The following is a 26,167-nucleotide window of genomic DNA, read 5'->3' on the forward strand; positions in this document are numbered from 1 at the left end:
CTTCATGTATCTACAACATATCACTATCCGAGGTTTCTGTGTACAGATGTTTGTAATATTCACAAAAACACTTGTTAACCTCCTCTTGAGTCTCCTTCAACTCACCATCCTTACCCCTCACTGCTCCAATTGCCTCCCGTTTGGTTTCACTCTTATACAACCAGGCTAGTAAGCGCCCCAGCTTATCTCCTTCTGCATGTTATCTCAACATATTTTCTGTTGTTTAATTTGCCTAACCTGTCCCAGTGTTCCCTACATTCCTGTTGCAGGCGGGACACTTCCTGGGCCTCTTGTATGGACCTGCTGCCTACCCGCGTTATGATTTCCATTCTACTTTCCGCTTTCTGCAGATCCCGTACAATCACATCTTGCATTCCTTTCGATTTTGCAATAGCCGCCCCTCTCACCACTACTTTGATGGCTTTCCACAGTATACCTGCAGATTGGACGCTGCCAATGTTGTGCATAAAATACTCTTTCACCTCTTCCCTCAGATGTTACCGGAACCCTGCATCTCTTAGTGCTTCAGCTCCAAGTCTCCATGTAGGGATTCTGGCTCGGTGGGGCGGGGGGTCTGAAACATGACTAACAGAGGGCATGGTCCGAGAGGACCTGTGCTTCATATTCAGCCTGTATGACTTCTCCCAGTGTTTCCTCCCCCACAAACACATAATCTAGCCTAGTATATAAATTAGTTGGGCAGTGAAGTGCATTGTTCCCCATACATCAGCTCATTTAAATGAAAGCAATAACGTATTCAGGGCTTTAGCCGGGGGGGTGGGGCGGTGGATAGGCAAATTTATCATCTGATCTATCCTTCATCGGGGCCAACGTACAATTAAAATCCCCCCCCATATCAGCGCACACTGTGTATGGGCTAATCTTAGGATATAGAGATCTAAAGTAGGCCGTCGTCATGTCCTGATTGGGGGCATAAATATTGATAACACTAATTTCTTTGTTTTCTACCATTCTCCGAAGTATTACCATCCTACCATCCGTGCCTCGGAAGGTTTTGAAGGATCTTGAATGGGACAGACGGCGCCACCCATATTAAGACCCCTCTCGCATATGCTGAGTATGTGGAGCCCAAGGTCACCCCGCTCCATTTCCGTGCCAGTGTATCTTGTCTATCCTAGATGAGTTTCCTGTAGGAGAGCTATGTCTATTTTTTGACGTCTCAAATATGCCATAACACGGTTCCTTTTAATATAGCTGTTCAAGCCTCCAACATTCCAGGTTGCTATTTTGAGGTCAGCCATTCTTTCTATAGGTTCCTGCTCTCATTTCCTCCTTATCACATTCACCCTTCTTTCCCAGTGCATGTCTGTAGGCCAACTGCCCTCCAACTCGCCCAACTCGCCCCCACCCCACCACCCTCCCCCCCCCATTTTCAAACTTGTGCCAGCTCCAATTTGGAGGATCAGGAATCCCCGCATCTCGCCCCTATCCTGGCTTGATGCCAGTATTCGGTGTGCAGCAGGAGGATACTAAACTACTACTATCTCAACTAATCTAAGCTAATGTGGGTGATAGTGTGCCCCCTGGTGCCACTCATGTCAGAGCTGTACCAGTGCTCCCTGCATTTGGCTATCTGTGAGATTGGTGTTTGCCACTCTATTCAAATTTCAATGTCCGATCATTTCGTAATGGCCACTGTGCTGCTCACAAGCATATTTGTTAACTCCCTCAGATTCACTTATCACATCTGCCTCCCGCTTGGTCTTCCTTCTCCGTCGGCATGTTCACTGAGCAGCACAATCTTTATACAGAACCTTCATCTTTGCCGGATACAACAACATATATTTGAGGTTAGCTGCAAGTAATCTCCTCTTGACTGCCACATAGTTCATCCTTTATTTTTGCACCAGGAAAGTATAATCAGGGTATGCTGCGATGGTCGCTGATGCTCGGCAGATCGTTCATCCTTTCAGAAAGTGTTCCAGGATCCACTCCCTGTCTTTGTAATTTAGTATCATGGCTATTATCGGCCGGGGCTCTGGGAGGCGGTTTTCTTGTCAGGGCCCTGTGTGCCCTTTCCACTGTGAACCCTTGGGTGAGCGTCTCGGCTCATATTTACCTGCATTAGCATAGTTTCGATGAAGTCTGTCGGGTTTGGGCCCTCCTCACCTTCCAGAAGGCCAACAATCCGTGTGTTGTTCCTTCATGCTCGGCCTTCTGCCTCTTCTGCACTGTTTGAGATTCCGCACTTGACACAGAATGGAGACTTCGTGAGAGTTTTCGGTTCAACTGCTGGTTTTGGCTTTCATCTGCTTCTCTAGCACTCCTGTGCGTTCTGTTAATGCCCTAACATTCTGTCTCAGGAAGTTTACAGCCACACTGATTACATCAATTTTACATTCCAGTGCCGATTTCAGTTCATCAATGGCTTCTAAAATCTGTTGGTCACTTCGCCTGGGAGCCTCCTCTCCTCGTGCCTCTTGCGTTGTCGTTCTCGCACTGTCCCCCATTTGTGCAGGTTTGGCAAATGTGTCGATCAATGACTGTTTCCCGTTGCCCTGGTTTGTTTTGGATGTCATAGTTACAGCCACCTGCTCAGCAACACTCTCCCCTGTCAGGATCTGTGTGGTGTTATTTCCAGTCCGTTTTGGTACTGTGTTGGGCAGTTTCCTTACCACTGTTCCTTATGGTTTGTCGTTTGTCTATGGCCTAACTGGCCCCTATTGGGGCTTACACTTATCAGTAAGCCCACTTCCCTCTCAGGCGTCACCTTAGAGTTCCAGTTGTGGCGGGGGCCTGCTCTGTTGTCTATAGTACCAGCCCCCTTCTCATCGCACCCATACCTGCTGGCTCTTCGGTAGGTGCTTCCAGTGACTGTTGGCAGCATTCCGGTCTTTCTAGTCTTCTAATCTGCTCTATTATTCACACCTCTCTTGAGGCCCTTTTCAGTTCCCCTCAAGTACTTGCTGCTAATTCCAAGGTGCCCCATCAGTTACCATTATGTCATGCCCACTGCTACGCTTAGTTTGCGCCCTATTGTCCTGATTCTGACCCCTGCACTTGTGCACCCCTTCCAAATCGGGGCTGTCCTGCTCCCGGGGAGCCGGTGTTCCAGGGCCCATGCTTGCCTACTATACTCCTTTTTGGGGGTCTGCGGCACTCCCCCGGCACCCCCGCCCTGTCTCAACCCCAAAAAGCACCACCCTGCTTGTAGTACATCTCGCCTGTTGGATTGGTTGCTGCAGGTCTCTACTAGATGTTAAGGGCACTCTGGATAGTGCTGTGGCTTTTGTTCTCACAATCCTCAGGGATGGTGAGCTACCCCAGTATGCTGCATGGAACCTGCAGCTGGGTTGGTCCTATTATGGTTATGGCCGTCTCAGGTGTCCCATCTCTTCACTGTTCGGACCGTCCAAAATCATACTTTCCGATACCCTTCCAGCCAATCCTTCATCCACTTCCCCTCCTGTATTACTCCTGCAAAGCCGTGCCGGCCGGTTCTAGGGCATCATCCGTCTCGCTATATTGCTACTGTGGTCCTGTCTTCTCCCTGGTCCAGGCTGCTTTACTTCTTCCAAGACCCAGCTACAGCATTTGTTGGTGCGGTGCTTGCTCTCACTCCAGTATGTAGATTATGGGAGCCCAGTAGCTGCATGACCTCGTTTGCTTGCAGTGTCTTCCCCCTTCGTGTGGAAGTTTATTCCTGCAACATTTGGACCTGGTGTGTGCTTTTAGCGCTTCCTAGGTGTATGGGAATTCTTGGTCCCTCTTTTCAAGTCAGTTTCTTTTTTTCGGAAGGCTCGGTTCGCGTGCCTGTTACAGTAACCCGCTTATAGTATCCAATACAAATATCTTGATCCCGCAGGTCAGGTTCAGCAGCGTAGCTTTCTGCTATTTCTGGCATAGAGTTCCCTTAGATGGAATAGTTCCAGTCTCCTTTATGGATACATTGTATTTGGGTTCGCACAATATGCCGGTCCTCCGGCAGCCACTTATGCGTCCTCACGTTTGTTTTTGCCATGCGAGAGGAACGAGGTATTCACTGGCTCTTCATATGCTTCAAACAAGTTATTCTCGCAGATCCTACGCTGTCGGAAGCTCTGGTGCGTGGCTCTCGCTCCTCCAGACCTCCTGCGCAAGCTCCATTTCTCCGGCTCCAGCTACCAGTCTGCTCCCAGGTCTCGGGCAGGGCTTCTGTGCACGTCAGTGCAGCACAGATTTGTTTTTCTGCTTTCCGCTCTGGCCCGCCCCTGCAGCCGGCCGGGGTTTACTAGAGTTCCCTATATGACCTGGCCACTTTGCTTTTCTCGCCGGTGCTCGTCGGCTCAGTCCTTTGTTCTTTCACCGCCACCATTGTGTTTCTGTGCCGACAGTACTCCGCTACACTTTTTCAGTTCACTAGTCCTGAACTGCGGTGCGGCCAATGGTGAAAATGCGATCCTAGTGTTTCATAGCCATTCATGCATCCGTAGTTACAAAATAAAGTATTTTATCCAGCTCAGAGCATATCTTACACAGAATATCCCACCCATCCCAGCCAAGGCTTGGCGGGGCTGAATATTAATTAGTTACGCTTGTTCATTTGTTGGCAAAAGTGTTGGCATGGGGAAATGTCCACTAACTCCAGTTTTTGGCCCTCAAACCGTGCTCTTCTTGCTCTGTAGTGAAAATGTTTACTTAATTTAATTTATAAAGTGATCACTTAGTTGGCAAGGGGAGCATAACAAGGCAAGGGGCCATTGAAACTATGAGCCAAGCGTCCAACAGGCAGATCACGAGCCTGGTAAAGAAATGGTATGTGGGTAAAACCTAGTTTGATGTGAACAAGCTTACTGCCTTCAAAAACTCAGGCAGCTCAAAAAGGAGCAAAGTGGATAGGTGAGGTGCCAGTAGGCAACACAGTTTCAGCCCACGTTCCTTCTTGCATTTCTGGATGCATTCCTTGCTTGACCACAAAGGACCTCGAAAGCCACAATTTGTGTCATTATAGGAGCAGGAATCCCCCACACCCCAAATAGCCAACACACAGCATTGGGTGATTGAGAATATCAAAAGATCTTAGAAATCCACAAAAACTGGTAAGGAACAAGTTACTTACCTGTAACTGTTGTTCTCCAGCATGGGTCTTGCATGGATTCACATGCTCATGAATATTCCCCGTCGTCAGGCCGGGAATCCTCGGTATAGAAAAAAATCATTATCATTTTCGTTTCTGATCTGTCTTTCTTAGTAGTAACCAATCACTGGTCTCTGGGTCATACTGCCCCCAGCCAATGACTGCCCTCTCCCTAAGCCCGGCCTCCGGCAGCCATTCTCAGATTTGGTAGCATGTAAAGTGGCAGTATGACCAAGTGAAGAGCCGCAGAGGGGTAGGCGGGAGGGTTCGCATGTGAATCCATGCCAGACCCATGCTGGAGAACAACAGTTACAGCTAAGTAACTTTTTCCTTCTCCAGCATGGGGTCTGGCATGGATTCACATGCTCATGAATAAGAGAATACATAGCAGTACACACATGCACAACCACGGGAGGTGGCAACAGGCTCCACATTAAGCAATACAACAACTCAACATTAAGCAACTCTTACCTCCTCACCAGGCTCACCTTAGGCGAACAGGTTGCGCAGCACTGCTTGGCCGACCCTGGACTCCTCCCTGGAGTCCCGATCGACGCAGTAGAATCTTGTGAAGGTGTGCGTCGACCTCCACGTCGCAGCCCTGCAGATGTCCAGCAGGGGCACACCAGACAGCAACGCCGTGGTAGCAGCGATCGCTCTGGCCGAATGGGCTCTCGGACGGCGGGCAGCTGTCGGTTTGCCAACCGGTGACAGTGCATGATGCAGCCGGAGAGCCATCTGGAAATGGAAGTCTTCGAGAGAGCCTTCCCTTGATTCACAGTCCCAAAGTTCACAAACAGCTGTGACGTCTTCCAAAAACTCTTTGTGCGGTCCACGTAGAACTTCAGCGCTCTAGCTACATCCAGCGAGTGCTAAGTCCTCTCGGCCGGTGACGAAGGCGACGGGAAGAAAACTGGCAACACCAAGGGCTCGTTGAGGTGGAAGTCCGACGGCACCTTGGGCATAAAGGATGGGTGTGTCCTCAGCACCAATCTCGTGTCATCAAAAGTCAAGTATGGAGGCTTGCAAGATAGAGCCTGGATCTCTCCCACTCGTCGTGCGGAGGTGATGGCCACGAGGAAAGCTGTCTTCCATGACAGGAACTTCAAAGGCGCCGAATGCATAGGCTCGAATGGGGCCCCCATGAGCTTGGTCAGCACCACGTTAAGCTCCCACGCCGGGGCAGGAGCCTTCACCGGCGGGAATGATCAGAAAAGTCCTTTCATGAATTCTTTCACCAGGCGATGAGACCACAAGGACGCCCGTCCTGTCGTCCTGGTATATTGGGAGATTGCAGCCAGATGTATTTTGATGGAGGCGTGAGCCAGTGGAGAATCCCAGGTCCGTGAGCAGCTGGACAGTCTTCGCAGTGTGTTCCACGGCGAGCTCCCTTGTCCTTGCCCGGATGAGCCAGTCGTCCAGGTAGGGGTAGACGTGGATCCCCTGTAGTCGCAGCCGCGCCGCCACCGGTGCGAGGCACTTGGTGAACACCCTGGGTGCCGACTTCAATCCGAACGGGTGGGCCTTGAACTGGTAGTGCCGCCCTTGGCCCACGAACCTGAGGAATTTTCAGTGTCTTTTTAGAATGGGGATGTGGAAGTACGCATCCTCCAAGTCCAACGACGACAGGAAATCGCCCTCCTCCAGCTGTCCCAGCACATGCTGGAGGGTGACCATACGGAACTTCTGTGCCTTGATGTACTTGTTCAGTCGTCGTAGGTCCAGGATGGGGCGCCATCCTCCTGTCTTTTTTACGAGGAAGTACCTTGAGTAAACTCCGGAGCCCCGAAGCCTCTTTGGGACAAGCTCGATGGCACCCTTCTTGAGCATCGCCCTTACTTCCAAAAGTAGTTGAGGGACGTGATTTTCCTTCCTGGCCACGGGTGGAATGCAAGGGCACTTCTTCTGAAACTCGAGGGCGTGCCCTTGGGCCAGGGCGTCCAGCACCCAATGGTCGGTGGAGATGGACTCCCACACGCTGACGAACCTCGCCAGCCGTCCTCCCACCGGGGTGCTTCGGCGGGGGCCCAACCCCACGGTCGGTTCAATCTTGTTTGGAGGCCGCCTTGCCTCCTTGACCTTCCTGGCGCGACGGGCACCACCTGACTTGCCGCGTCCCCTGTAGGCTTCCTGGGACGAAGATCTTGCCGCTTGGCAGTACGTGGAGGAGCCACTGCCGGATCCCTTGGAGGCACCCTGTCTTCCTCCGGAGCTCCGAAAGGACGGCCGTCATTGTTGGAGCACTCCCAGTGCCCAGGCAGTCTGTGTCTGTCTTGATGGCCTGAAGGGACTCATCAACCGCCTTCCCAAACAGGTTGTTCCCGTCGAAGGGCATGTCCAAAACCTTGGTTTGTATGTCCTGGCAGAAATCCGTGGCCTTGAGCCATCCTCGTCTCAAGCAAACGCTGTTGCCCAGCTGACGGAAACCAGTGTCGGCGATGTCCGTTGCCACCGTGATGGCGTGGTCCGAAGCAATCTCCCCCTCCTGTAGGATTTCAAGGGCCTCAGCCCTTTTGGCGTCCGGAAGGAAGTCTAACAGAGGGGCCATTTTGAACCACAACTCCCTGTCGTAGCGGGCTACAATAGCCAGGGCGTTGCCCGCCTTGATTGTCGTTGCTGCGGATGAGATGATCCGTCGTCCCATCGTGTCCAACTTCCTGCCCTCGCCGTCCGGCGGGGAAGTTAATGTCGAGGCCGATGCCCCCCCCCAGCTTTCTTCTTTGCCGCCGCCGAGACGACCAAATCCGGGGTAGGTTGTGCCCGAAGGCACAAGGGGGCAGCGTCAGGGACCCGGTACTTCTTCTCGTACCGGTCCCTCTTTGCCGGCGCCGTGGCAGGGTTCTTGAGGAGGGCGAGCCCCTCATCCCAGATGTCATCAAGAAGCGGTACGGCGAGGACCGTCTTCCTTTCAGCCTCGCGCCGTTGGTAAAGGAACCCTTCTTTCTTCTTTTCTTCTGGGCAGAGGTGAAAAAGCTCGGATGCCCTGGAAATCATGGCATGAAAGGATCCAATCTCGTCCGGCGGGGACGCCCGAGCACGGGGCTACGGGGGGGCACATCCCGTCGTCGCCTCCGTCGTCATCTGTACCTGTCGTAGCCGTGTCCGTGCCTGTATCATCCCCGTGGGTGGTAGACTGGGGGAAGGCAGAGTAGGCCGCAGAGGTGGGAGAGGTGGCTTAGGATGCTTCGTCGTCCTCTTATGCAGTGGACTCTCCGAAGGTCCTGGCTCCGGTTCCCCTGTCAGGTCTGGCTCAGGTACCTCCGTCGGGGGAAGGGGCAACCTTGTTCTTATCTCCGAGCATAAGGACTGCATCGCTGACAAAATGGCCGCCGAGGTGTCCTGCGGCGCCGGAAACGACGGGCGCGAGGGCTCTTGAGGAGCCTTGTCGGCGACACCGTCGCTCTCGTCGTCGCCCTCGTCGGGATCCCTCCCGATGGGCTGGGCCTCTTCCACGACTTCGATGAGCTCTTCTTCAGAGGTCGTGTCCGTATCCACGATGGCCACCAGCCCCTCCCCCACCTTTTCCAACGAGGCCTTCGTGGGGGTCTTCTCAATGGGCCTGAAAGACGACACCCTCCGCGGTGGCAGGGAGACTCTGGGTCCTGAGGGCGCCTCCACTGGTGTAGCCTCCACAGGCTGAGCCAGGGCCGCAGCGACATCCTCAATCGAGGTCTTAGCAGGGTGAATTAAGGCCATCGCCACCTTCTGGATGCCTGGGGCCTTCACCTTGGGGGGAGGGTCCGAGCCTCGCTCCCCCTCTGCCGGAATCTTCGAGATCGACCGGGGCCTCTCCAGAAGCTTCGCCGGGTTCTCGGACTTCCTCTTACCCGAGCCAGAGCGTTGGCTCGTGGTTGATGGCGCCGGGGAGGATGCACCCTGCCGGGCAGCCAAGGAGCCCGAGCGTTCGGCGCTCCTGGTGCCCGCGGACTTGTGGTGCTTAGCCTTTTGTTGGGCCCCCGTCTACCGGGGCACCCTCATAGGACTTAGAAGACCGCTCGGACTTCTTTTTCTTCTTCTCGCCTGACGGGCTCTTCCCTTCCAGCCAGTTGGCGAGACGGAGGTGGTGATCCTTCATGGTCCGCTCCGACATGTTCCCACAAAGCGCACAGTCCTTCTCCGTGTGCGTCTTTTCCTCATGGAGACAGAGGCATAACGAATGCTCGTCCTCCTTGAAAACATTCTGAAGCTGGCATCCAGGGCAGGTCCTGAACAGCTTCCCGGGCGTCGAGCTTCCTTTCTCCTGGGCCATGTCTGGGGTAGGCCTCGAAACTTCTGGAATCCTCCAAAAGCGTAACTCGATGAAATCTTCACCCTTGAGGGGCATAGAAAACTCTGAAACGGATCCCTGTTGATCGGATGTAGAAACGGTGGAGCTTGAGGCTCCATTTAACCGAAAAATGAGAAAAATCTCCTGAAAAAGCGCGAAAACGCAGCAAAAGTTCGAGAGCTACAGCACGAGGACTCCCAACACTTGAAAGTGCGGTAAAAATCTGAGGATGGCTGCCGGAGGCGGGGCTTAGGGAGAGGGCAGTCATTGGCTGGGGGCGTGGAGGTCGACGCACACCTTCAGAAGATTCTACTGCGGCGATCGGGACTCCAGGGAGGATTCCAGGTTCGGCCAAGCAGTGCTGCGCAACCTGTTCGCCTAAGGTGAGCCTGGTGAGGAGGTAAGAGTTGCTTAATGTTGAGTTGTTTTATTGCTTAATGTTGAGCCTGTTGCCACCTCCCGTGGTTGTGCATGTGTGTACTGCTATGTATTCTCTTATTCATGAGCATGTGAATCCATGCCAGACCCCATGCTGGAGAAGGAACAAGTTACTTACCTGTAACTGTTGTTCTCCAGCATGGGTCTGGCATGGATTCACATGCGAACCCTCCCGCCTACCCCTCTGCGGCTCTTCACTTGGTCATACTGCCACTTTCCGTGCTACCAAATCTGAGGATGGCTGCCGGAGGCGGGGCTTAGGGAGAGGGCAGTCATTGGCTGGGGGCAGCATGACCCAGAGACCAGTGATTGGTTACTACTAAGAAAGACAGATCAGAAACGAAACTGATACTGATTTTTTTCTATACCAAGGATTCCCGGCCTGACGGGGAATATTCATGAGCATGTGAATCCATGCCAGTCCCCATGCTGGAGAAATTATGGTTTGTAATTTTTTCAAATACTTTCCAGGTAAAATAAAGCTTGGCAATGCAGTAAATGCAGCATTCACAAACCCTGTTTGCAACTAATGGATCCGTTTATTTACCTCCGCCCAAGTAGTAACCTTGCTCCCTATGTCCAATAGTGCAACTAACCAATAATTTACAGGAACTGGCTTATTTATGAAAGGGGACTAGACTTTTTTTTAATAAAAGGATCCAGGTTATTCCGAACCATCTTCTATGAACACTGTGCAGTTGGCACAAGATGGGAGAAATAAAGGCTCCAGATTTAAAGAATGGATTTCATACTTGCAGCTGGAAAACCATCTGCACAGCTGCCTGTGAAGGTTTGAATTACTCAAAAGGAGTTGGCAATTCTTCGGGTACTATTACCCAATGAATGACAAAGTTTTCACACTTCACCAGGCCTTATATGCATAATACATATGCTACCTGTAATTTGGTGGCAGCGAGAGTCAATGTTGTCACTTCTACCTGAACAGGCAATCAGGTTTAAAAAGGTCTGAATCCATCCTCTTAATTGTATCTGGATGTTAGCCCACATCTGAATGGTATATTGTCTTTAAGCCATGTCAGCTTGTTTTCACACCGGTTTTCCATTGCGCAGGCTTTTCAGTTCACATTATTGGCCAGAAAAGAGATGTAGTTGTCAGTTTAGTCCTCATTTAGTAGTGGTAATTTCTGTAGCTAATCAACTATATGGGGAATTATTTCTAAGGGACGGAATTGGTTGTCTGAACCGAATACAAACACCAGAGAACAAACCTGAGGAATGTTGGCTTTTCTATTATGCTCCACATTTTTCATCAGTTCAAATTGGTATATCTTCAATACATTCTCATCCTTCGCAGTTACTATCTGTTCAACATTTACCTGCATACAATCTGATTTGATTTACGAATGGCTTGAGTAATACATCCCTTAGAAATATAGCTATCCAAGTGGCAAGATAGCGCTATACACTCGTTTCACCTGCGCTGCCATTTGCAGCAGGGATGTTTGCTTTGCCACTCTGTAATGGCAGCGTTATTTTATCCGAGTCTGGGTGTGGAAGCAGTGGGAAGAGGACAGGAAATTAGCAAATAAGACATTTGAAGGGGGCATGGCACAGTGGATAGTTTGAAGGAGGGCAGGAAATCTGGGGTGGGGTCAAGAAAGGAAAAGTGAAAGGCACAAAGGAGGTGGGGAACAAACTGGACAGCGCAAAAGTGTTGGGAGTGACAGGGCTAGGCAGAATCCCCTTCTAAAGAGGGGGGATGTAGGAGGGACGTGGGGTTGGTGAGATCCCACTTCAAGTTAAAGAAGGGGGGTGGAAAAGCACAGCAAGGGGAAGCACCCTAAGGAACCCCTGCGGTTGAAGCAGCACACTAGAAGCCATGCCCTATAGGCATGGAAATCTCCAAGCGATGTGTGAGAAACCAGAATGTGTCTCACCCACTAGTCCCCGGGGATAGGTTATCCAGGTGGCCAGGACACTGCCATCGTTTTTGGTTCCATTTCCTGGGGATGGACCAGGGCGGGAGGGGTCTTCGGGGAGTGGGACACCAGATGGAGAGACGCAGTATCCCCTTCTCTGCAACACCTTTACCCCAACCTACCAGGTAGGATACGTAGGAACTCTAACCCCCCCCCCATACCTCCTTTTCACACGGACAGCCCGCTCTGGGAGAAAACAGACTACCATCCGAGCAGTATATCTGACATGTCCCAATACAAAGGTCAGGCAATTACTGACAATCACTCATACCCGACTTCCATTAAGCTTCCCCACACGGATAAAAGGCAAAGCATGAAAGCACACTCTGAGCTAGGCAAAGCACACAGAGGAATAGCAGTTTTGAGATAGCAGCTTAACGAGGGATGCAAGACAGCAAACCAAGAGGGATTTGCAAGAAGGGAAATTCCCTCGACCTTTCTGGCAAGAAACCGTTACTTTCAAGAGCCTTCCAGATTGGACAGCTTAGGGCCAGGAAACCAGTCTGAAGAATCCTGAATTGTGTCGGAGGTACCTGCGCTGCTCCTTCATGACTAAACACGTCGGGGAGAAGCAGCAGCCGCCGTGCTACAGTCCTTGGCTCCAAGGACAAAGTAAAGTCAGAGAAATCATCAACACAGCCGGTGAGTTGGTCAGACCGATACAAGACCGGTCTGTGTTGAAGCCAAGGTTGCAGCCAGCAATATTGTATAACTAGCGATGGAACGAACATTGTTAAAACGTGTGTGATGAAATACACATATAAAGTTAAACTGCTGATTAATGCTTGAACTGCGAAAGGAAAGATAAAAGATACAATACCATTGAAAGAGTGGTCCTGCACCGCAAGTGTGCTCAATCAAAGGTCTCTGTAAGGTATCGAGCCGAGAAGTGGCAGAAGTTAAAGTTAAAAAGTTGTAATGAGAAAAGGAATTGTGAATCGAAGTGGTCCTGTGCCCGGTCAAGCAAAATCCTACGCCCAGTTGAAAGTTTTTGATTTTTGATATAGAAGAACAAGTTTACACGTGGTAATGTTCTTTCGACTGGATGTTCTTCCCACGTATTCCTTATCTTTGATATTTCCTAATATTCAGCTTGGATACTGGGAAATATCAAAGATAACGAATCCGTGGAAGGACACAATCCATTCAAAAGGAAAGTTTGGAAAATGAGATAAAATGGTCCGAGGCCAATTGAGAACATTTTGTTAATGGGGGTCTGAGCCCGACGGAGGGGAACCGGGGTGAACAGTGAATCACCCCAGAAATTGTCTGTGAAAATCCTGGGGAGAAAGGAACTTTAATGTTTGTCACATCAGGCCCTCTGTAATAAGAGACTTTGAATGGCAAAGGGACTTTGGCACAGAAGGCCCTGATACCCAGGTTTTGAACTGTATCCTCGTGCAAGAGCAGGCAGAGTATGTGCTAAGCTCGAGTGTGCCACCTTGTCCCATGCTGAAAACATGGGGAAGGGAAGCCGGTGGCTATCCTGACATTTCTTGAACACTTTTTTTTGCATAACATTGTTTCCCACACCATTTTGTATTTATAAGTAAGCATTGGCAATACGTTTATTAGTATAGGCCCTTTTATTTTGACAAGACTCTACTAGGACTGCGTTATTTGATGGTCGTAGCTTGCTCCCATCTTCATATTTAGGGTTAGATAGGCATTTTACTAACATTTGAAAGTTCAGAAAATACCCTTGGACTGTGATCACTTACGTCTGTCTTCACCATTTGATACCATGCCTTCCTTACAGATGATAAAATGACAAATGAGCATTGTGACGAATCCACAGATTCCCACCGCCTGTGGGAATAGGCAGGTGGGCCTGGTGCACTTAAACACCCCCCCCCCCCCACCTCTTCAGGGGACACAGTAAGCAGGATCCCTGTAGGAGACTTCCCCTTAGGGGGACAGAAAAACCCCAGAAAAAGACTTGAGTAACTATACCGCCCTTCAAGATACTAACACCTTTACGGGCTATGCAGGAGCTGAGGTGTATGAGAACCCTTTCATAATGGCTGGCTATGCTTCTCACCAAAACTTTATTCAATCCTCCGCAGGGAAAACCGCAAAATGGCAGAAAGACCTGCTTCCTCTTGGGAGTATAGCTCAGCAGCAACGTGCTCGCCTTGGAAGCAAGACGACACAGCAACGCAGGTACGATCCCCTTGTCCGCGCTGGGAAGCCTCTGGGTATTAAGCGTTATAAATAACATATCCTATCAGATCTCCTGGAGGCCTGTCAGATGAGGAACCAATCAGGAAGGAGTAACGGCGCAACCCACAGAGTTCAACTGCATCGCAACACAGAGAGAGAGGGAAAGCCAGATGTGGCGTCACGCCGGGAGGTCTGCACTGGGAGAGTATGCCAAGGGGCAGCCTGAGAACGGAAAACCGCAGAATGCCGAGGCAGAGCCCTGAAGAGGAGCCACCCACAAGTCCATGCACCAAGCAAGCAGGAACGAAAAGGAGACGCTGACTGTTGCAGCATCCAGGTGACGAGTTGCGCAAATGGCTCTGTGATGAGGAGGGGCCGGCTGACTAGACAGCCCTCCCAGGGAGCACTGCTCGTCACACACAGGTATGTGATGGCTCCAGAGTAATGGAGGGCGGCGACAAGGTGAGGAAGATAAAGAGAAGCTCCCGTGTGGGGGAAAGAACTGAGAAGCCCCATAGTGGGTAAAGAGACAGACTCCCGGTGTGGGGGAAATCCCAAGAGCCCTAGACTGAGGAAAGAGAACACCAGCAGTCTTCCTGAAGGGAGAGACTGAGACACAGAGGTTTAAAGGAGAAGCAGAAAACTGGTCTTGAGTCCCGGGGCAGTACTCCACTGTTGTAAAAAGCATAAGAACTGGAACTGTGGAAAAGACAAGAGCCTATGATAAAGCGACAACAGGGGCTGGGGTCAGAAGCCAGCAGCATTCCCTTTCCTTGGGCGGGCAATTACCCAAAAGCCTGTCTAGGTTATATTGTGTTTTCTTTTCTTTTTGTTTGAGAGAGAGGGAAATAACATAGGCCAGAATAGAATTTCAGACTGAGGACTTTGACATCCTGATAAGAACCCTTTTACATGCTTCTGTTTTAGAGAATGGTTTAGTAATAGGTTGAGGGAAGGATTAGGCCTTTTCCCTGGTGAAGAAAGAATAAACAGAGTTAAGAATCATGCATCCTTGTCGGTCTCCTGATTCTGGCTTACCACAGCATATAAAACCAAAATATCTACATTAAGTAACCAATTACGGATTCTAACTTGGCTCCAATGCATAGAAATAACCAATCTCCCTTTTACGATGAGTGGTAGATTAGGGCACTAATGACAAGGGTACTACTAGAGGAAAAATTCAAAACAAAAGTTGAAATTGCATCATATCAATACTGTGTTTTTATTTTTATCGGAAAGATGAATGCAACTTCATTTTTGTTCTGTGCTAAGTTTTTTAAACAAATAGTTGTCAGTAAGGGCTTTGTACGATGACTGGAGTGTTGCCAGAGCAGTGAAAGTGGTTATGATTGATTTAAAACCTTCCAGGCATCACCGTTTGGTTTTGCTAAAGTCACACCGAGTGGGACGGGTATGCCCAGTTGTGGGTCCCGAGCCTGCTGGGCCTAAAGACCCAAACTACTAATCACTGATGACGTCGGACATATCTGGGGATGCTTGTGGTCTCATGCAGAAGGGATGGGACCTAGCAGTTTGGGCGGACTGCCCATTTTGGGGTGGGACCAAGCCTGATTTGCATATGGTCTTTCCCCTTCTGTAATGGCTTGGCAGGCTGAAAGACAATGGGCTGGAAGGTTGCCCAGAGCTGTGCCAGTGGTTATGATCGATTCAAAATCTTCCAGCCATCAGCTTTTGGATTTGCAGAAAGGATTCTGCAAGCAGCCAGCATATGGTTAACTAGCAGGTAATAGCTACTGGATGCATTCTGAAAAGCAGATCGAATATTGAGCTGAAGCCAATGGAGCAGTTTGTGAATAATCCTATGCAGTGTATATAGCAGGAAGGGTGAAGAGAATTTTGTTGCCATTTATGTGATTTTTTTATATTGTCATTTTAGGACATCTGTTGATCTCGTAGTAGGAGTGTAAATTTCACAGATTCTTCTTTAGATTCTTTTCTGATTAAGAACATTGTTATTAAGCTTGTGCTGGTCGACTGGTTCAGGGAGGCTTGGCATCTAGCTATAATCGGCATGAAGGGGAATGAGAGGGTTGTACCACTGTGAAAGAGGTTAAGTTTGGCTAAGTGAGTTGTTAAAGACCTTGAAAACATGTCCAAAGTGGTTGAGGAGACTCATAAGTAAAGGAGACAGTGACACAAGTATAGGAATTGAAAACTATCAGCATTGTGGTCGCAAAGGGAATTTGGAAATAAATGGAACAGTCTGATTGCTTACTTCATTTTTTGGTAATAAGTTGTTTCTGTAAAGTTTGTTTTCCTTGCAGATTTTAACATTGTTCTCCAACATAATTTCAAAAACATTTCAGCAGATTTTCATGTACGCTACCACAGATTTAGACTACTTCTACCATTTATTTCCAGCCTTATATTTGCTAAAACATTGGTGATCATTTTCAAAAGTAAAACAATAACGTTGAGTCTTGTCAGTTAGGGCACAGTGTATTGCAAGTACATTTCATAAGAAACAGACAACCCTTCAATGTGTATGGACATGGTTACATAAGGGGTGAATGCACATGCTGTGTAATAATAGTTTTGAGTGTGTAATAATAGTTTTGAGTGGAGTGCTGTTTGATTTGAACCTCTGGCCATTTGAGTTTCAGCAGCTTGTTTACGAATTCCTGGTATCTATGGCTAATCTAAGCAGTAACAGTTTTATAAAACATCTACGGTTTAAAGTAATCAGATTAATTGTCCAGAAAAGTAATGCACTGTTCCAATCAACTGAGGCATAGCTAGAAACACACCACTTATTTTATTTTAACAACCATAGAGAAAGGAGGTGTGCACAAAATACTATTTTGCTTTAGCATTTAATGTTTGTGAAAGGAAAAGCACAATACGGCACAAATTATTTCACTTATAAATTACGTTTACACTAATAGGGTTGGTGCCCCCTACTTTGAACTATATTTATACAGATTTTATTAATATTTAACAGATAAATATCTTGATCCATGAATCTGTTCCTGAACAAACTATGTCCCCATGTTGCTCTGTTCCGGTTTGTATGCGGTTAGAGTTTTGAGGTCATCAATAAGGGTGTTGAGCACTTTACAAAAATCAAAACAACATACATAGCAGAGCCATTTACCTTTAAAATGAAAAGACAATTTGGAACATACCAGCTTCTTTTAGTGATGTGCACTTTTGATAGATGGATGTCCGTAGGGCAGGGGCCCTTACATTATACAGTCGTATCTTTTCAATCCGACAATCAAACACCCGAAGCAGAGGGTCCTTCTCTTCCCATAGGGACATTATTTTGTTGTCTATGAAGGTGGCAAACATCTGAGTCTCGATAAAATGTGAGAGGAATGGTAGGTAAGGCTCAGGCTGATCTGACAGGAAGGACGCCTGCAACAAGAGGTCAAATCAGATCATTAAATGGTTGGTACCGTCTATAGATAAGGAGACATGTCAGTCGATGCTGTTAAAGTTATCACGGTAACAATGTTTGAATGCATTTTCCATAATGACACAGGGATAATGATTCAAGATTTGTTTTAAAACCAACAATATCAAGGCCTGAGGAATCTTGACAATTAGAAAACCACATAGTGTTTTACAGCGTGTTTTCTTTTGTTTAGGTACAGCCAACCACTCAAAAGATCCTAGCATGCCTCTCCTTTGGCTGATAGAACACAGAAATATGAAGAACAATATTACTGCTAGATATGAAGGCTGACTTCTTCGTCAAGAGACACCCATGGTACTAATTTTATGGACTACACACAGACACATATACGTGTGTGTGAGGGGAGAAACATCTAATTTGACAGTGGATACCATCATACTACGTAGGAGTTAATTGGCTATTGGGTGGCAACAAGTAAAAGATTGAATACCCAACGAGAAAGTTATGGTGGGTTTAAAAAAAAAAAACAAATCTGAAATGTGAAAGTAGGAAAGTCCATTTTAGCCCTCTCTGGAAGTTCGCCTCCAGTTCTGAGCCACAACAGCAAGGCACTGTAGGTATGCAAATTAGCCCAAATGCAAACCTTTTCGCCACGAAATTGTCTTTGACTAACAGGGCAGTGCAACTTTATAAATACCTTAATCAACCTAAGACAGACATTTTGCAAGGCTGTCAGGACAACTACATACCTGCTTTCACCCTTATTAGGGTGAATCAGTACAGTTTAGTGCTGACAGCCTTGTGTAAAGTAGCACTGTCCTCTTAGACAAAGAATTTCCTGGAGAAACGGTTTGCATTTGGGCTAATTTGCATACCCACAATGCCTTGCTGTTGTAGCTCAGAACTGGAGGTGAACTTCCAGCGATGGCTACTAGGTGGCATTGTGGAATGTGCAGTCAATACAAATGGAGTTGTATGGGTATCTGGATTCTGTCTCCTCCCCAGTACTTTTTAACACATCACGAGCAGAATCTGTTTTAATAGAACAATTTATACCTACAGCTTTTGTCCTTAACTCTAACTACATGCCCCTAAGGGGGGGAAGGGTATCTGTCCCTTAAGGAACTGTCCCTGGTTGGATAAAGGAGGACAGCCTAAGGAAACTCACCCTATCCTGGCTCACTACTTCCCTAAAAATCTAAAAAGGTGCACGCTGTGTGGGAGTCAACAAATCTCTTTATTCGTGTTGCTGCCCCTTGGTTTGACTTATGTAAAATCACAGCAATCTGTGGTCCAATATTCATTGGTCCCCTTCCTGCTGTGTATTGTAAAAAAAATGGATATCTTTTTACCAAGCTCATATATTGATTATTTATGAGTCAAGTGGGTCAGGTCATCACCCTGACAAATATTGGTTCAGGGTGATGACCTGACCCACTTGACTCAATCAATATATGAGCTTGGTAAAAAGATATCCATTGTTTTTTTTTTTAACTCAGATGCAGCTTTTTTGCAACGGAGACGACGGAGCAGAAGGCCAGAATAGGAACAGTGCTAATTTGGGTACTGTCAACTTCCCACTGTACGCAGACAGAAAGATGTGCGACTGAGCCAAGAGGGAGACAACAGCAGGCGGTGACCCTGAGAGCAGACCCGCTGCAAGGAAAAGGGTGAGGCACAGAGGTCGGAGACTTTGGCAAATGGTAACAGTGGAGGTGCCCTGTGAAAACCCAAGTGCAAGACCCACAGCTTTCAGCTGCAGGGAACGGAACCGATTGAATAGTAGGAACTTTGCCACTGGCTGAGAAAGACACGCACAGTAAGGAACAGAATGCTGGTCCGTATGGGAGAGTGGAACTAGAGAAACCTCCAACAAGTATCTGGAGGGGAAAACAGTGCCAACCAGAGAGTCTCACTACCGGTGGAGGGTGAAGCAAGCACTCTCATCCGAAAGGCTCCACTAAGGAAAAGGATACAGACATGGGCACGGACAAGGGCAACCAAGCCTTACCCCCTCAACGAGCGAGTACTACAAACCAGCAGACTCCACAACAGCATGGGTAATGGAATAGTTCATGTTAATGTTGTTTAAGGATATTTGGTCCCCTGGCGCTCTGGGGGCTCTGAAAAGGGAAGGGGGTGAGTTAGTCGGATTATGCAGGAATAGTGCAAGAGAGCAGTGATGTGCTGTTGGCAGGCTCAATAAGGTTTAACACTGTTGGTTGGGCTTGGGGTGTTTTCCGGTCAGTAGACGTGTGCCGTTTGTGCGAGTCTATGTGCGGTTTGTTTTGTTGTTGCGGTGTAGTGAAGTATGTGCTGTTTGTTGTGGTATAGGGTTGTGGTTGTGTTTGGTTTGAGCGGTGTAGGCAGTGGGGTGAAATTGTTAGTGGATGGGTTATTGGCATCGCTGTCTAGAAGCAATGTGCTGAATTTCCATGTTCTTTCTAGGTGCGACGCACGAATATCACTGCATGTCTATCTAGCTACGGCACCAGCCGATAATCACAATCCCTACCATAAATGATGCCTGCCAATATTCACAACTGTCCAAATTCAGCTCCTGCCAACCTTTGGAACCTGTCTATATATGCGGCTAGCTGGTGTTTACGATTCCGTCCGAGCGTGGCACATGCTAACATTCAGTTCTATCTATATGGGACGCGGGCTAATGTCTTTGATTTCGTTTAGACGAGGCACATGTTAGCATTCACAATTCTGTCTAGGTGTGGCAGATGCTGACATTCATAGTTTCATCTAAGTGTGGGACTTGCTACCATTCATAATCCTATCTAGATGCGACTCAGGCTAATGTTCACGATTTCATCCAAGTGTGGCACATGGTATCATTCATAATTTCATCTGGGTGTAATACTTGCGGACATTCATAAACCTATCTAGATGCGATTCAGGCTAATGTTTATGGTTCCATCTAAGTGTGGGATATGCCAACATTCACATTTCTATTTAGATGCGACTCCAGCTGATGTTCAATGTTCCATCTAAGTTTGGCACATGCTATCAATCACAATTTCATCTAGGTTTAGCACTTGCCATCGTTCACAACTCCATCTAAGTGTGGCACCCGCCCACTTTCAAAGCTCATCTGGATGCGACTCAGGCCGATGTATAGGATTACATCTAAGTGTGAAACCCACCACCAACCACAATTCCATCCAAGTGTGGCCCCTAGCGACATTCACAATCCCATCCAGATGCAACTCATGCTAATGTTCACAATTCAATCTAGATGTGGCACATGCTAACAATTGTGATTCCAGCTGAGTTTGGCACAAGCTGACATTTATTCATTCACAATCCTATCTAGATGCGATGCCGGCTAATGTTCACAATTCCATCTAGGTCTGGCATGTTCTAACAATCATGGTTCCAGCTAAGTGTGGCACATGCTAGCATTTAAAATCCTATCATGATGCGACGCAGGCTAATGTTCACAATTCTGTCCGATTTGGTTCCTACTAAACCTTGAAATTCTATGCAAGTGTGGAGCTTGCTAACATGCACAAATAGGTCTAGATGCGACGCATGGCCCAATTACAATCCTGTCTGGAACAGATGTATGTTGATGGTCACAATTCTATATAAGCATGGGTGTTTGTAATTGTTGTTCGCCTGGCAGTCTATGTTTTTGGTAGGTAATGTAGAGTAGCAGGGCTTTCTGGAGCAGAGTGATTGCTCTACTCCCAACCTTTGCCACACACTTTTTTGTTGCTGTCGGATGATGGCCGGCTTCACTGGCTTCCCCTGCAGACATACCTTGGAGCTGCCAATGTAGAAGCTGCCCTTTGCCTTGGGGCGCTTAGGTTTAAATCCCTATATAGGTTGACAAAAGATATCCGCCCACATCTGCATACAGTAAGTCCCACAGGTGAATTACAATATAAAGACCTCATAAAAACGTACCAAATGGGTCGGAAACCAGAATACACAAATTTATGTATAACGTCACCAACATATAAATTATAATGACTGCAAAGGAAAGACCAGGGAAGAGGATTTTCCCCCAGGCATGGTAAAATCCCCTACTCGGGGTGGAGCAAAGACCAGGGAAGGGGATTGTCCCTGTGGCACTATAAAGTTCCTTACTCAGGGAAGAATACCTGTTGGCTTTCAGTGTTGGGACATGGTGTGAAAGAAACACAAGAAACCAATAAGAAAAGAAGTGAAGTATATTAATTTTCCCAATAATCATTTTTGTAGTATTTAGAGTGTGAGGTTCAGGATAGGGTTTTGGACAGAGGAACATGGACATTTATTTTGACATCCTGACGCGTGTCACATTAGTTACCTTTGTAGGTCGGGCTAGTGAGGTATTTTTCCCTCCCTTTTATTCTTTAAATAAAAGCATTGTGAAACTATTCACCGTTTCCCCTCTCCCTACTCCGGCCTCTCTCACTAAGCAGATACAAGTATCAGAAATACTATTACGGTGATTAATGTATGCCTTCTGAGGCTTATGGATCTGCAAAGATCACATGCTTTGCATAGACAGAGCAGTAGCCGGAGAAGGTTGGTCATGAGAAGGTACAGCAGCAAATGGATGTTTTGGCACCGCTTGTCCCACCTGTGAGTCTGCTTTAGAGTGCATTAATGCAGCAACCAATGCAGCAATGCCGAGTAAAAGTATGAACTGAGCGCCAAGTAGCTGCATTGCAAATTGCATCCAAGGGGACATTTGTAATAAATGCTTAAGTAGCTCCTGTACCTCCGGTAGGGTGAGCTCTTAGTGTAAAAAAGTCTTTTTTGATGGTGAATAGCACAGCTGTACGCACTTGACTATCCATCTGGAGATCGCGTTTTTTAAAATGTAATAGACTTCCCTAGCAGGTGCTATGGCAAAAAAGAGTTGTCTGTTTTCCTTAGAGGTTTTGTTTATGTAGTACAAGGCTCTCGTAACCACGACTAATGTCCGGCAGAGGGACTCCCAGGACCCCCTCCCTCCCTTGTTTTTTGAATATTTTAAGTAACGTTGGGTCTTACCCTAAGTTACATGGGGAAGGCAGACATGGACCCCTTGCTCACTGTTCTTAGGGAGGCACAGCTCCACCCTACTGATGATGTCCAACCAGATCGATACACGTGTCTGGGGTTGCTGTTGGTACTCTTGTTCAGAGGAGAATTGCCTAGCATTTCAGTGCTGGACTGCCACAGGCCCGGACAGAGACTGATATACTTTGGCTATTTCTCCTCTGTGAAAGATAGTGAGCTAAAGACTCTGGGTAAGGCTCTCGTAACAGGGACTAATGTCCGGCAGAGGGACTCCCAGGACGTCCCTTGTTTTTTCCCATTTTTTTATGTAGTACCAGACCACCCTCCTTACAACTAAAGTGTGGAGGCTTCTCTAAGCTCAGTTAGATGGTGTTTGGAAAAAGGTAGGTAGTTCAATGGACTGGTTAATATGGAATTTGGATATGAATTTTGGCGAGAAGCTAGGATGCGTTCCAAGAACCACCTGGTCTTTGTGGAGGACAATGAAAGGGTCTTGTACAGAATGCCTGTAGCTCACTGACTCGTCTTATCAAGGTGATAACTAATAGAAAGGCAGTCTTTTAAGTTAAGTGTTTCAGGATTGCCTTGTGCATTGGCTCAAAAGGCGGACACATGAGCTTGGAGAGTACAACATTAAGGTCCCAACCCAGTGCATGGTTAGAAATGGGAGGATATAGTCTCTTTACTACCTACATGAAAGCTTTGATAACAGGAACTTTTTTTTACCAAGACACTTTGTTTTGGGAAGTGCTGTACGCAGACAGGGCTGCTAGATATACCTTGATGGAATTAAATACTAAACAGAGCCTAGTAGGTAAACCATGTAGTGCAGAATGTTGGATGGTGTAACATGCAATTGAATGTAAGGATTGGGATCTGCACCAGACGACAAACCCTTTCCACTTGTTAAAGTAACAGTGTCTGGTGTTAGGTTTCCATGCTTTCTTGAGCATATCCATACACCTTTGAGGAAGGTTCAAGTACCCAAATGCTAGAAAACGCTAGGACTTCAGCAGCCAAGCTGCCAAGTTCATAGACTGAGGGGGTGGATGGAGTGTTGTCCCCTCGTGCTGAGACAGCATGTTGGAGAGGCACAGAAGTTTGATTGGTTTGCACATTGCTAGTTTGTGTAGGTGTGAAAACCATGGTTGTCTTGCCCACATTTTATCAATCAGGATTAGAGGGACTTGTTCGCAGTGCATCTTGTGAAGTACCCTGTTTAGGAGTATTGCGTTCCCCTGGAACATGTTGAGAGACTAGGAACATGTTATCCTTGAGTGCCCACTTCCACATTTTCTGGAATAGCCTGGACAGACTTGGGTTTGTGCCTCCCTGCTTGTTTAGGTGAAACATGGCAGTGGTGCAGTCTGTGAGGACTTGCACTGTTAGACCTACTAGATGCTGCTGAAAAGCTTGCAGAGTCTTGAGAACTGCTAGAAGTTCTAGAAGGTTTATGTGGTTTTGGGCTGTGGTGTGTGTCAACTGGCCGTGAAAGTGAGGCATCTGTTAGACTGGCTTGTACTGGTGGATTGCCAAAGGGTTTTCCTTTTACCAGGTTGCCCTTAGAGCACCAGTGAAGAGCTTGTACAAGGGTTAGCGAAACAACCAATAGATCATCCTACTGACTGCTTGCCTGAGACCATTGTTTTGCTAACTACTCTTGCATTGGAGGCATGCACATCCGCGCATGTGGAACTAGGTAAATGCATGAGGCCATCATTCCAAGCAGGTGCACTGCCTTGCATACTTTTATCTGGCGCCCGGCTAGATGGTGAGGTACTTGCAACAGCATGTTTTATACTCTCTCGTTTGAGGGGAAGACTAGCTCCCCTTCTGTCTTTATGATCGCTCCCTGGAATTGTTTTACATGGCTGGGTAAGTAACTAAACTTTTTTCTCATTCACAGAAAATACCAATTGGAACAGTAGGTTGATAGTTCTTTGGGTGTTGTATTTGCTTATTTGAGGAGTTTCCCTGTTATTAGCCAGTCGTCTATATAAGGGTACACCGGGATTGACTCTCTGCATAGGTGCACCACGACCACTGCTATCACCTTTGTGGATACCCTTGGAGCCGAGGCTATGCCGAAGGGGAGCACCTTGAATGGGTAGTGTTCTCAAGTTATCTGGAAGCGCCGATATTTTCTGTGCGCTGGAACATTGAAATATGAAAGTATGCATCTTTCATATTCAATGTTGAAACGTAAACCCCCTGTTTTAAGAGGAATTACCTCCTGTTGCGTGGTCATGCAACATTTCTGTGGCTTGACATATGCGTTTGCTGGCGCACGTCTAGTACAGGGCACACTGTTATGTCTTTCTTTGGCACCAGGAAGTACATTGAATAGATACCCTTGTTTACTTGGTTTACTGGGACTGGCTATATGGCGTCTTTCTAGCAGGGTTTACACCTCTTCCAGTAATATGCACCTTTCTTCTGGTGTCATTTTTCTGTGTCTTGGCGGGTGGTTGGATGGTTTCTGTTTAAGCTCTATGCAATATCCTTTGCCACTGTCCGTGTGAGGTGCCCCACGATGGCGACTGGTTACCTGGACCATAGTTAGAGGAACATTGTGGGCCCTGCCCACCGAAGAATCTTCTTGTATTAAATTACCCTCTTTGGACAAAAGGTTTATTGGACAGTTATACAAGAGACATAAAAGGTGTCATTCTTCTTTGGCACTCTTGAGAGCAACCTCAACAACCTTGCCAAACAGGACATTAGGCTCAATGGGCATGTTAAGTAATGTAGCCTGTGTTTTCAGCTAAAAGCCGACTGCCTCAGCCAGGCATGGTGCTTAATTAACATGCCTTCGGCTATGATGCAGCCTACATCGTCAGTGGCATCCAATTTTTTTTTAAAATGCACAGTCTTTAGGAGCTGATATTTAGAGGATCTGGGAAGGCCTGCATTTGCTGTTCGAGGTCGTCCCACTTGTGGCAACCATAGATAGCCAAAATAGTGGTATTGTTCGCTATTCTGGTTTGGTAGGCAGCTGAGGATCCAATTTTTGCCAAATGTATATATCTGTTTGCTCTCCAACAGGTGGAGCCTTTGCAGAGGCCAGATGTTTGCCTGCTCTCTTCCTGGATGTGGTGACAACCAGGGAATCGGATTTCAGTTTACCTCTGATGTACAGTGGGTCAGTAGGGGCCGGCCTAAATGCCTTCTCGATGCGGGGCTGACCGCTCTAGTGAGGTTTGGTGTTAAAACGGAAGGCTGAATGCGGCTTTGGACCAACTGCAGGAGGGGAATACATTGTGTAGTGGGTTGTTGGTCTCCCAGAATGTCCCCTAGACAATGCTTGTTGTGTTGGGCCTGCTGGGTGTCTATCTTGAAGTGTGGCGCAGCCCTGAGGAGCAGCTACTTGTACTGGAGCTGATTGCCAATAGGGGAGTCAGCCACTGGCGGATCCGAATTCTGTGTCTGGGAACTGGATTACGTATAGGTCTGCATCATCCTAGTCACAATACTGGTCCTGGTCGTACTGTTCCCCCTTGTCTCCCTGTGAACCTGGCTCCTGAGAACCTGAGGGATCTACAATATAGAGATCCTGTGAGGGATAATGGAACGGAGGTGGCGTGAGTTTGGATGGAGGTGCTAGGCTGTGAAGTGTCCAAGTGTGGCACCTTGGCAGGTGGTTCATCGCTGGCTACTCAAACTCCTTTTGTTAAGCCATCGGGGTGTCTACATTCTTCAGGGTGGCAGTCCATGAAGTCTACAAAACAGGATATCCTCCTCATGAACTTATTAAAGCTTTCTGGGGTCCACTCAGTTGACCTAGGAAATACTGGGGGGGTAGGAGTGTCTTGCAAGGGTGTAGGCTCCTTGTGACTCAGGGCCTCTGAAAGGGTGCCTTTAGAGGGAGTATAGCTGCTATCTTGAGGTAGAGG

General features: G+C 47.8%; 1 protein-coding gene across 6 annotated transcripts in view; it reads right to left on the reverse strand.

Moving 5' to 3' along the window:
- The window catches only part of DENND5B (DENN domain containing 5B), a 1,683,961-nt gene that overhangs the window by 1,016,142 nt on the left and 641,652 nt on the right, over positions 1-26,167 (reverse strand). For all 6 annotated transcript variants that reach the window (XM_069628551.1, XM_069628550.1, XM_069628552.1 and 3 more), the window contains one exon: positions 17,035-17,266. In XM_069628551.1, coding sequence (XP_069484652.1) covers positions 17,035-17,266 — 232 coding nt within the window. The remainder of the gene's footprint in view (positions 1-17,034; positions 17,267-26,167) is intronic.

This window comes from Ambystoma mexicanum, chromosome 12, assembly GCF_040938575.1.
Source record: "Ambystoma mexicanum isolate Mex_15411 chromosome 12, UKY_AmexF1_1, whole genome shotgun sequence".
Taxonomy (NCBI): domain Eukaryota; kingdom Metazoa; phylum Chordata; class Amphibia; order Caudata; family Ambystomatidae; genus Ambystoma; species Ambystoma mexicanum.